The sequence below is a fragment of the Pundamilia nyererei genome, unplaced genomic scaffold (genome assembly GCF_000239375.1).
Source record: "Pundamilia nyererei isolate P.nyererei 1_Seehausen unplaced genomic scaffold, PunNye1.0 scaffold00158, whole genome shotgun sequence".
Lineage (NCBI taxonomy): Eukaryota > Metazoa > Chordata > Actinopteri > Cichliformes > Cichlidae > Pundamilia > Pundamilia nyererei.
The window spans coordinates 812650-825616 of record NW_005187559.1 but is presented as its reverse complement, the minus strand read 5'-3'; the positions used below and the strand labels follow the sequence as shown (position 1 = coordinate 825616).

The window sequence follows — 12967 nt, the reverse complement described above, 5'->3', positions numbered from 1 at the left end:
TATCACTGGGATATAAAGAAATAGGCAAAATAGTAATGTATTCATTTATGATTTATTTATTTAAGATGTGGAATAAGATGGCTTGAAATACAGCATATATATAGCAGCTTTCTTTCTCTCTTCTTTGGATGTTGGCTGTCTTTACTTCTGTCCTCTGTCAAGATGATCTCACACTGTTACAATAATGTTGAGGTGTGGGCTCTGTGGAGGTTAATTCATGACCAATAGTGTTCCACTGTGTGTTTTTCTTTGCTGGATTTTTCCTGTTTCTTAAGAACATGATAAACTCTGAGACACATTGGCAACCTGCCCAGGGTGCACCCTACCATTCGCCCTATGGCAGTTGGGATACGCTCCAGCCCACCCATGACTCTGAATTGGATAAGCAAAAGAAGAGGGATGGATGACTTTCAGATGCTTTCCATTTCCTTTTTTAGTCCTTCCACTTCTTTTGTCCTCCACTTGTCTGATTTCCTTAAATTTATAATGAACACACCGCACACCATGCTGAGATATGGCGAGTTTTAGCTAATAGCTTTGTGGGAATCACCTTGTTGGTGCAAAATGATTCTTTTTGGTTTGTCAAACTGTGTCATCTTTAGTACTTTTCATAGATTCAACTAAAGAAAATGGGAAAAAAAATTAGATTTTTGTGACAGACTGGAAGTGCCAAAATATACCATTTACAGTTGCTTCTTTGCTAAGTTGTCTGTGATTGTCTGTCACTGATTCATCACTTGAGCAAGCTGCCTTTTTTTTTTTTTTTGCTTAAATGATTGTTTTTTTTAAGCCACGTAACAAGAAAATAAAAATCCTTTAATAATGAGTGGAAAAAACAGTCAATGTCCAAGGAAAAGCTTTGAAAGACCTCCAAAAAGTCTGGAGAATTATGGCTTATGACAACTTCAAAAAATAAAAAAAGTTACAAGAAGTCTGGTTCCGTAGAAGCCAGAAATGAGGGGTGGCTCAAGTCTTTTGCACAGCACTGTAATTCAAACTGAAGTGACAAGTGTGGTCACCTGCACCTTCACTTTTTATAAATAACTTGTGAAAAATGTCACGACAGTTCTTACTGTCGATTTCAAAAGTGCTTAGGAAATGGTTCAAGTCCTCTCACCCACTCCCCAGGACACTCTACCTGCTGGTGCTCCTCCTTGCTCAAGCTCAGGGCCAACTGGAGCTGAGTTTCCTCGTCCATATCCAGGGCAGCAGCAGGAGCGCGTTGGACTGGCTGTGAAAGTGTAAACCAAGGAGGGATTTACAGTCAGCTTCCATTTTACCAGAAATAAAGTTGGGCATCCTCACAGTACTTCACAAGCAAATTTAACAGGTTTCCCAATCAATGTGAAGGAGCCAGTCCTTTGCCCTTCCCTGGCACCACACCAGAAGGTCAGCAGCACCAGGTCAGAGCCTGAGATGTGTGTCTCATACAAGTGTACTCAGAGGAAACAACTTATGGTTAGTATAAGAAAAAACAAAGGATGAAACCACAATTGGTTAATTTTTAGAGAAAGTTGCATATTTCTTTGCTGTTCAAAAGTGAGTGAGTGAAGAGGGGATAGTTCAGTTGTAGGAAGGAGAGAAAGTGAGTAGGCATGCAGTTGCTTCTGTGAAGGAAAAACACTGGAATGTGATACTGGGTTAAATGTTTAAACCAAGGGACAAAGAAAAAAAATGCAAAAGGTAGCTGCATCCCTCCCAGTATACATGTACCTGGTGGGCCTCCTCTTTGCTGAGGCTCATAGCGATCTGGAGCTGGGTCTGCTCATCGATATCCACTTGAGGAGGTGGCTAGAGTTACACATGAGGGAATTGGAGGAAGGCAAATCAAAAAAAATGGTAAAAAAGCATGCTTGATTTTGCTGTAATGATAGGCTATGCTGGAAAGAAGAGAAACAGATCAAATGCCTTGGATTTCTTATCAAAAATCGCAGCCGATTTGTCTGATTGCTGAAGTGGAAACTGATATGCACTCTAATATATTCCTACAGGAGCTGAAGCAGGAAGTCTCCGAGGGCAAAGCTGCCCTTGGCATGGAGACCGGGGCAGGCTGTGGAAGCTTGAGAGTGGATCAATGCACACATTCTGTCTGGCTTCTCACTCTTTCGCTCCCAGCTTCCTCACTCTGCTCGGTCATTGTTGACTACATCAGAGGTTGAGCTGATGATATCATTTTCTGACAACAGTTCTGGGAAATACACAGTCAGGAGCAACACTTCACCACTGGGGCAGCTGTTTAATGTTTTACTACAGCATAAAATGTCAACAGCAAAGCAAAGAAGCCTCTTTCTGTCTGGCGCATGTGCCTGTAAGCGTGAAAGGTTTGTGCTCACTGAAAGAGCGAGTGTGTTGTGTGTTTTTGTACCTTTTCACTTTCTTCTCGGCTCATAGCCAGGGCCAGCTGCAGCTGTAGCTCCTCTTCGCCACTGGTTGCTGGCCTTGCTTGTTCCAGGTCTGGAGCTAGTTGAGGAGAGAAAGAGCAGAGGGGAGTGGGTTTTAGGGAGGAATGGGGAGCCATAGGATGAGAGAAACATCAACAGATGGAGGGAGGAAGGGGATGCAAAGCCAAGAAAGAAACACTTTAGGGTGATTTTTAAGGTCAGAAACGAGCTGGCACTGTTTTTGCATGTTAATTTTCCATTGCCTGTTGTTAAGGGCCTTTGATCACATTGCTTGCCACAGTCTGCCTGCACTGAGAACAATGGTGTGGCTGTGTGGAGAGTTCGGCTGGTGGTGGGGGAGAGGAATGGATGGATTGGAGTGGGGCCCACCTTATTACCCCGAATCCTCTGGGCCAGTTGGAGGATTCAGGTCCAGATTTGAGAGAGGGAATAGGGAAGGGGAGCTGGCAGCTTACCAGTCTGGGTGCCAGGCTGTGGGTCACAGGGCTAAAAGAGGGAAGCAGGCCACACGCTGGAAAAGTCAGGTCTCGGAAACCAATCTTTTCCACCGCACTGCCCCTCAATAGCCCCCGTCTGAGCTGGAATACTTTCTAGCAATTAGCTGCTGACAACCTGGTGACCCCCTCCCACGGTACTAATCATTATCATTATCATGGAATCTTCTGGAAATCACCAAAATATCCCCCCTTTTTATAGTTAAAATCAGCTAGAGAGAAACAACAACAACAGAGGACTGGTGGGGCTTTCTAAATCATCTGGGTTTTCTTTATCCAATTCCTTGCTATGATTTCTGGAATGGATAGGAAAGCCTCCTTCAAATAAACCATGCTATTTTTATAGTATCTCTGAACCACAGAACCAGAGCTAGGAATTGGACACTGGCCATGTGCTTCCGCTGGCACTCATTCTTGCTCAGAAAAGTATGCTAGTAATTTGTATTAGGTGGAAAATCTGTTGAACAAAAAAAAGAAAGAAAATACAGTCATATACCGTCTTGCGGGTATACAGTATTTACTTTTCCCTCATGAAGCAAGCCACAGACATAAAAAGATAAACATCTGCCCTTGAGACACCACAAGGGCAAAAGTTACTAACGGCCTTTTTAAACAACATTCCCCACAAAGACCACACATTTGCCAAAGTATAGTACAGACCAGTAACACCACATTTATAAATGATGCATTTAGCTTTCCAGTTAGAGTTGTCACTTGCAGCTGATGAAGTCAGTGATACCATCTCTCCTCAGTCGCACACTGACAATTTCAGTCTTATATCATCAACCCATCTAATGACCTAAACACTTAAGTGGCAGATGACAGAGTATCACCTCAAGCAAACATGCTTTAAACCTGTGTTGGAGTGAAACAAGCACACATTGGGCCTCTTCTCTATCATAAATCCAGTTTAGCTGCCAGACAATCAAAGGAATGCAGATGCCCAACAGTGCGAAGAGAGCAAAACTGAAACGAAATCGCAGTCAGTTTATGCATGTCAAGGCTCGGAAAGGTGGAGCGGGAGTATTAAAACTAATAGTGTTTTCGAAACTACCTTGAAAACAGGTTTTGATTTACTTCATCACATAAGAGTTCAGGGAACTTATCAGATGAACTCATGACCATTTTAACTTGTGACTTGCCATGTGAGTGATTCAGAAAAATGACAGCTCCTGTGCAAAAGGAAATATTCAAGTACTCAACACTGTGTGCTTTGAGTAATGTAATATATAGTCTGTAGTTACACAACAGCCCCTGCTACTCACAGTGGAAGGAGGAAGGAGAGCTTCTGCACCTGACGCCCTCATCACTCGGGTATCCTGGGTAAGGAGGAGGTAAGGGACTCGAACCTAAGCTACTTGTGACCCCTGTCATGCGTGTTTTGGTCTTCAGTGCCTGGGTTCGCTCCTTCTTTAGCTTTTCTTCATCCCTCAACAGAGCCACCAACTGTTTAGCCTTTTCCCTCACATTGAGGCCCTGGTCACGTCCATCTCGATCTAAGTACTGGAAGTCTCTCAGTGTCTGAATGCTGTATATGTTGTCCCGGCAATCCCTGGCTACGCGCTCAGACCCTGTTTTGATTAAATAGTCCAGTAGCGTGAGCGCCTTGTAAACATGCCTCCAGTTTTTGCCGTGATCATTGAGCCTCTTCCAGACCATACCCATAACCTCGGTGAAAGCCACAACATTGAAGGTCAGATCTGCAATTTCAGCCATGAGCGAGCTGGAGGGTCCCCAGGGGTCGTTGGAGGTGGCCTCTCTAACCTTTATCTCGGCCTCGGTGTAGTTGTTGACCATGTTTTTCATTTGGCGGCGGATCGATGATGTCTGCATGATGGCAGCGGTGTTTAACAGGTAGAGGAAGAAAATCTAGCAGCAGCAGGCCAGCCCACTGTGTTGCTTCAAAGGAAAACGGCTTGTTCAGCTTAACGGAAAAATGCGGTTAAAGGGAAGGCCCAAAGGTGACTTCAGCTGTGTCCACAAGTGTGCTCCTTCTGGAAGAATAAAAACATGATTTAAGCATATGCATATGTAAAATAAGAATTTCACATAACTTGTCAGCTTTATAACTCCTTATACATCATCTTCTGTCTGCAATTATCAGCAGCATTAGTGAGCTCGCCTAGCTCTCATGTTTTCCCACCCATTATTAGTGTTTGGAAGGAGAGAAATAACTCCACGCCTCTGAGCAAAGTGAAAAAAAAAAACAAAACAACACCTGATCTCGGTTTTCCCCGAATTTACCTGAAGACATGGGCGATGGCTTAAGGCATGCAGTGCACTGTTCCTAAGCGGGCAGCCACCAGCTTGACAAATATTTGCTATATCTTATTTCATTCGTCACTTTTGCTGCTAATAAAAGCACAGTTTTGTGTCATACCAAACTCACTGTATCTGGGACTACTGTTTAATCTGCAGGTGTTGGGCATTATAAGAAAAGGGAGGGGCTCCACCTCCCCTGCTGGTCTGACCTGGTTACATCATCATGACAGCAGTGGTGGGCCTCCCATAACTAACGAAACACCCAGTGTCCTGTACATGTAAGCATATGTCTATCTGCCTGAATCACCAAAATGTTTTTCTGCAGCAGTTACAGAAAATTATGCCTTACAGTACATGTCACTTTGTCCTGAACTTTGGATTGCTTTGTCTTACATAGTCAGGGGAATCATAAGCTAACTGATAAGCTTCCTCTCACCCACATAAAGGAGTACAAAGATGAGTGACAGCCCAATCACATCAGTAGGACTTACAAAAAAAAAAAAAAGTAAAACAGCAAAAATTACGCTTGAAAATCTATTGTGTTACACGAAATATGAGCACACTGCTACTTTTGTCTCTCAAAAGATTTAGCTGTACCTTTGACTGTACCAGGATAAGAGGGAGTGAGTGAGTCTATTTCTGGTTCAAAGAACAGCAGGTTCAGTGATCAATGCAGGCCCGGTTCACTGCTTAGGCCCTTCTTGAAACTACATAGCTGTGCCCAGAAAATAAGAGAAAATGCGTTCTTCCTGTAACTTTCTGTCAGTGGAAGTCAGTTTAAAGGAAAAGGTGGTTTTATGAGGGCTAGCAGAGGAGAAATGTTTAACAGAAGTCAGTTAAAGTCTCTCTGGACAGATTTCTGCCTCTGTTAATGTGGCAAAATGAAGACGATAAATTCTTTTTAAGTCAAATTTTGGCACCTCGATTTCGTTAATTATCACAAAGCTCAAAGTACAGCCAGGAAGAGAGGCAGGCCCAAAACATTATCACGCACAAAAACACAACTGATTTTCCATTTCTGACCTTGACTTGACCATTTTCAAATTTGGAGGATTTAAACAATTAAAAAAAGAAAGAAAAAAAAAGTCCTGCTTAAATTAAAAGAACGCGATCTATCTGCACTTATAGGACGCAACCCCCCGCCCCAAATAAAACTGCTCCCAGATCGGGCCTACATACCCGCCCAGGTATTCTTCACTGCGGGCTACAGCCGTGAGAAAAATCACTGACCCGCTGGGGGAAAGCGCGGCTCTTTTCCTGACATGCTCTTTCTGTCCCAAACTAGGAAGACCGGGGCCATTATTGCGTCAAATGCGATGATCGGGTAGGTGAAGTATGTGACCGTGACTCAGCCTTGTTTCCGAGTTTAAAAGTTAAAACCCCGATAAAACGAAAAGAAACCACGAAAAACACAAAGATCATCTCCACCGTGTCCACTTTCCCTCTTACCTTCATGTCATAGCGCGTCAGTGGGGTCCCAACTTGGGGAAGCTTTGGGTAGAATAAGAAACGCCTCCGCCTCTCGGCATATCCCGTAGCTGTCGCACAGAGAAGAACTAGTGGAGAAAGATATTTAAAGCCCAAAGCAGTCAGCGAGAAGCGCACGGACTGTGTAAGAATCCCAAACTACGGCGCGGAGGCGGAAGCTGCTGTTTAGTTTGTTATCAAACTAAGTTGTGTGTGCTTATCACAAATCCAGGCACTGAGCCTGCAGATGGCACAGCCCCCTATAAACACGCGAACACACACAGTAAAAATGGATGGATGGAGAGAAGGGGAGGGAGGGAGGCCTGCTCGGTGCATGCAGAGTCAGACTTAACTCTTTCACTGCCTGATGGAAAATCATCTGTCGTAACTGAAGCAGGTGATCACAGCACATGCTGAGGAATCTCTCTTTTTCTCTGCCACAAACATTCACAAGCTTAAAACAACTAGAACTGTGTGTAATTTGCGAGTGGTGCAAACACACAGCTAGACCGATGTACAATTTTGTACTGTGAGATAAGAGCAAATAATCTAAGCCAGGCACAGATCTTTTCACAGAAAGTCAGCGCTGCAACACTTTTTGAGTGAACATGCTCTCCCATGGGGGAGTGTACAAAGAACTACACTTCCTTCCCACCAGCTTCTTCCATGCATTTCTGCTCTTTACTTATTTATTACCACTAATGGGTTCTTGTCTGAACTCCCATCCTTGTGCATTAAGACCTCAATCTGCTCTGTATTCACTCTGGCTTGGACTCAGACAAATGCACAGTGTAATCTGAGGGTGTCTGTATGAACATACAGTGAGTGCAAAATGATTATCTAACTAAAGGGAGAAGCTGCTGGCGAGAGAGCAGCGGGTCTTGTGGTTGACGGAGCAGGATATACAGGAAATACCAGCTCAACCTTGTAACAACAAAAACACTCCTGAAGACAACTGAAGGGCAAAGTGCACAGGAATTAAAATATCATCAAGCGATATGACGTATGATTTGGGGTTTAAAAATAATATATATATATCTGAAATAAGTGTGCACTGCCCAGCCCTGTGTGTAGGAATGTACTATTGCTTGCTGCAGCCGCCCTGTTCACTTTCACTGATCCAGTCAGTCAAGCTCATTTCATATACCTCTTTCAGCCCTCCTCCTCTCTGTCTTTATTTCTCCTCAAAACAGATGCCTGAACATTCTTTGTTCCCCAACAAAGGCGTGATGAGGTCAGGACAGGGGGGACATGCAGGCGAGGGCTGGGAAAACAGAGGGGGAGGAGAGAGGACGGCCAATGATGACGTCATGCAAGAAAGGCAATCAGACTTCAAGTGTGTGTGCACATGTGTTACTTCTGGAGACATTAATCTATTAACAGTCTTATACCTCCTGGGGACACCTCCCTTACAGTGAGTGTGTATAATGTAAATTACTACACTGAAAGGAAGACTTAGATTATGGTGGTTATAGCTATAGTAAGTCTCAGGGATATTAACATGACATCCTATTTCATCAAAAAAAAAGCTGGATTTTTTAAACTGTATAGTGTAATAATGCAAAGAATTTAAATATAATTTAACCATAAAGTTTATTAAAACTGTTACAGACATGATTAAAACTAAGAATTTGGCACACAAGCCTAATTCCCAAAAGTTACCAGACTCTGTAAAATATAAATAAATACAGAATAAACACATATTTTATTCACAGTAGAACATAGAACACATATCAAATGTACAATTATAAGAACAATATTAGCTCCACTTTGAATTTCATGGCAGTCTTTTGGGAGAGGAATGTTGTTCCATTCTTGTCCGACAGCCCTTGGTCTTGTTTCCGTATTTTATGTTACAAAGACGGCAGTGTGTCCCAGTGATGTTCACATATGGCTTCTTCTTTGCATGTCAGAGCTTGTTGCAGATTGGTGAACCTCCGCCCATCTTCTGCTCTGAGAAACTGCCTCTCTAAGATATTCTTTTTATATCCAATCATGTTACTGACCTGCTGCCAGTTAATCTCATTAGTTGAAAAATGTTCCTCAAACGGTTTCTTTTTAATGTCACTTACTTTTCCAGCCTTTTTGTTGCACTGATCACAACTTTTTGAGAGATGTTGCTGCTATTAAACTCTAAAGGAGCTCAAATTTTCACAAAAAAGTCAAATGTCTTTATAGTTTAAACATTTATATGTTTTCTATTATATTGTGAATAAAATGTGGGTTTATGAGATTTGCAAATCATTGTATTCTGTTTTATTGACAGCATATTTAAAAGTATTTGAAAAAAATATATGCTTAATTTAATTCAGTACCAGCAACATATTTTTTTAAAAAGCTGGATGCTGTGACATCAGAGCTAAAGAAGAGAGCCTTGTTTTCAGTGCACAGTTCTAAGGTTACATCTGTGATCATGTGCGGTGCTGCAAACAACATGGATAACTTGCTCATTTGTGAAAGGTCCATTAAACAATAATAATAAACAATTTGAATAGGTTTTGGAGCAACATATGCTGTCTCTCAAGGAACATTGTTTTTTTCAGGGAAAGCCTTGCTTATTTGAGCATGACAGCACCAAACTACATTTAGCATGTAGTAAAAGAGTCAGCAATCTAAAGTGGCATCCAGACCAGACCAATCACAAAAGGAACACAGCAGGGAGGATAAGACACTCTGACTAAGAACTCTGACAAAGGAGGGCTCAGGCTGTTGTTTAGGTAAACTGCTACATCAAGCAAAGAATGCTAAAAACAACAGCTAAAATAAGAGGCCATGCAAGACAAAGGAGCAGGGTTGAAAATGGGTGTAATGTCCTGTAATGTGTATGAATTGGAATAATAATTTACTTTTAGTTAATTGCTGCTGCAACAAAAGCAGCATGATGTGCATAACCATAATCAATTCCTTTCCACTGGTTAATCAACTAACTTCATCTGTTTGTCTCTGGTGCCCTCTAGGGGCAGTGTTTTTTGTCTCCTTCTTATGTCCTGAAAACAAAAAAAGAAAATCTGCAAATTTTGCACAATGCGAATCTCAAGTATATGCTCTGATCAAAACCAAAGATGCACTAAAATACGTGGATTCGTGTTTCTGCTCACTTTATTAAGCTCACTGTTACTGTTAATGGAAAATTTTACAATATAATTTCGAAAAACGCAAACTAGCTAATATATTCACGAGCTCTCTCAGACTTTTGCACCCCATTAGTATTTCTAAAAGTATATCAGTGTTCCATTATGTACTGCTGATAGCACCTATTTAGAAACCAACCATCTACTAGTACATTATCAGCTACTATGGCTGCTTATATTACATTATTCATCACAACATGGTTTTCAGCTGTAGCACTAAAGTGCACTTATTAGAGTGAGACTGCAATCTCCATGGCGATCAGCTAGTCTTGTATATATAACTGCATGTTTTTCAGGTTCAAGCAAGAAACCATTATGTGGGCTGTCCATTCAAAGTGTCCTTGGATTTTGAGAATAGTTTGATGGAGGGAAAAAAAAGGCTTTGTATCATGTTCTGACTTCTGCACTGAGCTCACAAATGATTTGGTATGCTCCAGTGATACACCTTCTCCCTAAAACATCAGCATATCTCTCCTCCAGAAATACAAATTTGATTTATATGTTAGTGTACCGTGGAAAAATAACATTAGCTTTCTGACTCCGGAGGTTCTGCAGAGGACTCATCGCCAGGTCATCTATGATTCATAAAGCAAAGAGTTGCTCTGTTTCAAGCTTCAACACTCGAAAAAGTCGTGAGGAATTCAGAAAATAAAGGGGCTTCCAGAGTATGCGATCACAGTTCAGGAATAATAAAATCCGTCATGCACAGATTTATGTCGGGCGGTGCAGGGACGTGTTGTTAAGTGGGATTTGTTATGAAAACACTGTGGAACTGTTAAATAACAGATATAAATATATATACGGCAAATGGCTAATGTCTCCGTGACAGCGTTTCAGGAAAAGAGGATAAGAGGATAAACAAAATTAATTTGCGCTCGCACGTCACACCTCAATTGTCCATGATATTGGCAATTATCTGTACTCTGTCTACCAAACATTTACCCAGAATTAGACAGGAAGCACCTGCAGGTCAAATGCTAAAAATAGAAACGTGCCAGAACAGATCAGAGTGTTTCGTGCCCCCCCTCCGAACAAAGTAAGATCGTAATTTAAAACAATCCGGATAACTTTCAGAAAGCTGCAATGCACCAACTGAAAAAAGTCTACTGTATATTTCTAGACCAATCTAGCACTTTTGTCTTCCTCCAAAGGAATATTTTTCACAAGCGGGGGCCGTGGGGGGCTCCGTGCTTCTATAAAAGGAATGCATTTTGAATGAGCCTGCTGACGCAGAAACTGTGGGTGTATAAGAGATGACACTCGGCTCTGTTTCGCTGGACACATGGGAAAGCAACTGGGTTGGTGAGGTTGTGATTGTCTCTCGGTGACTGGAGACTCTTGAAAGAGCACAAGAGATGAACACAACTGAGAAGTTTTATCTTCCCGTTGATGGCATTCTCGAAATGTTGAACTCTCTCACCGGGCATCTACAATCAAGCATTACGCACCCAGATCTTCAGAGCACCTCACTCGGTCCAGTGCTCCAGCACCCCAAAGTCTCAAACATAGCGACAGGCATGGGGCTCGTCAAAAGGGTTAAGGGGTGCTGGAGACAGCAGGATACGAGGATAGTTGTGAGTAGATCCTCAAGTTCTGGCAATCGGCAAGTGTCGGCTGATCGACTCCCGAAGAGGTCCGTGGACCTGCTGGAGTTGCGTTTGACCAAGCCCAGAAATTGTCATAGAATAGTTGTGCTTGGTGCGCCCAGAGTGGGTAAAACAAACATCCTCCGGCGGTTCATGGGGAAAGACTTTGAGGAGAGCTATGAGCCCACAATCGAAGACTTCCACAGAAAGCTGTTCCACATAGGAGGAGAGGCATACCAGGTCGATCTTCTGGATGCGGCAAGTGAGAGGGACTTCCCTGCCAAACGCAGACTATCCATCCTGACAGGTTAGGAATCAGTGCTGTATTAGATCTGTTTTTAAGGGATGTTGTTTTTTTATATTTTGAAAATGAATGCTAACTACCTTAATTTACATCTGATGTTCTTTGTCTCTCCAGGTGACATTTTTCTGCTCGTCTTCAGTTTGGATGACAGAGAATCTCTGAGTGAAGCCTGTGAGCTGCTCAGCGAAATCAAAGCTGCTAAGGCAAAGTTGCTGAAATTAAAACAGCCAGTGAGAGTGCCGGTCATTGTATGCGGTAATAAAGGGGACTTAGACTCAGAGAGAGTCGTGAGACGGCCAGACGTGGGGAAAATCCTCGGCGAGGATATCTCATTCTTCGAAACCTCTGCTAAAACCGGCACCGGGCTGGACGCGATGTTCAGAGCCCTTGCCTCTCTGGGTGGACTACCTCACGAGACCAGTCCATCGCGACATCAGGTCATACCCATCCTCACCTACCGGTCGCTGTACGTCGGCCAGCGGGGCAGGAGGGGTAGCCGTACGCGGGTACTCTCTGCGCCCTGTGCCGCAGTGGACCCTCTGGCGCGCCGCCCGAGCTTCAATAGCGACCTGCAACTCGTGCTTGGATCAAGCACCAAACACAACAAACCCGAGAAGTGTCAGATTCAATGAATTGTGAGACTTCTCGACAAACAAATTGTAGTAGTACGCTGCAATATGGTATACGTAAAGAGTTATACTCTGTAGCACCTGGCTGGACCAGTGCATTCTTATCGTGTTTTTTGTATATCCCTGCTGTATAACCCTATAATAAAAGCTGAATATTTCCAACTATCTTGCGTGTTTTGTGTCCTTGCTTTCGATCCTTCCGTTTGTTACAAAACATTTAAGAATCTCTTCACAAAGAGACGGGCACGGCCAGATTACGCACACTGACGTAAGCAGTCACTTCTCTTCGAGTGATGATGTAAAAACCTCGAGTGTGGGAGGGAGTTCAGAGCCATGGGTGGATGATTCAAACGCAGACCTTCAACATCTTCCAGTATCTGTTGTCAGTCTCGAGAGTTTTTGCACGGTTTGTTTAGAACGCCCACGGCTTAGTGAATGGCTTAAAGTACAGAGGTGCTACAATGCCTATTAATCAGCCGAGGTGGTGTACGCGTTTGTGTGTCACCATGGCAGTTGGAGGAAACAATGAGTGATAGCGCATGATTTATTAAAGAGGGGAAGGTGGGCGAAAGGAGAGAGACGGAGTGAGATCAGCACCATGGAGAGAGCACAACGATTATTCAACTCGGCATTTAATATTACTGACACTGACAAGAAGTTCAGTATATTTGCTTAAAATAAACCTCTCCAAA

At 42.9% G+C, this 12967-nt stretch overlaps 2 protein-coding genes across 5 annotated transcripts in view; one reads left to right on the top strand and one right to left on the bottom strand.

Annotated features, from left to right (window-relative positions):
• epn3a (epsin 3a) overlaps positions 1 to 6924 on the bottom strand; it is a 10540-nt gene extending 3616 nt beyond the window's left edge. For 3 of the 4 annotated variants that reach the window (XM_005745408.2, XM_005745409.2, XM_005745410.2), the window contains exons 1-5: positions 6608 to 6924; positions 4162 to 4890; positions 2366 to 2460; positions 1714 to 1791; positions 1139 to 1231 (exon numbers count right to left, since the gene is read on the bottom strand). In XM_005745408.2, the coding sequence (XP_005745465.1) occupies positions 1139 to 1231; positions 1714 to 1791; positions 2366 to 2460; positions 4162 to 4729 (834 nt within the window). In that variant the 5' untranslated portion in view covers positions 4730 to 4890; positions 6608 to 6924. The remainder of the gene's footprint in view (positions 1 to 1138; positions 1232 to 1713; positions 1792 to 2365; positions 2461 to 4161; positions 4891 to 6607) is intronic. The other variant, XM_013913905.1, reaches the window with a different exon arrangement.
• A 4129-nt stretch (positions 6925 to 11053) lies between these two features.
• rasd2a (RASD family member 2a) lies at positions 11054 to 12430 on the top strand. Its single transcript, XM_005745403.1, has 2 exons — positions 11054 to 11649; positions 11761 to 12430. The coding sequence occupies exons 1-2, from the start codon at positions 11112 to 11114 to the stop codon at positions 12276 to 12278; spliced, it is 1056 nt and encodes a 351-aa protein (XP_005745460.1). The 5' UTR covers positions 11054 to 11111; the 3' UTR covers positions 12279 to 12430.
• Positions 12431 to 12967: the final 537 nt, after the last annotated feature.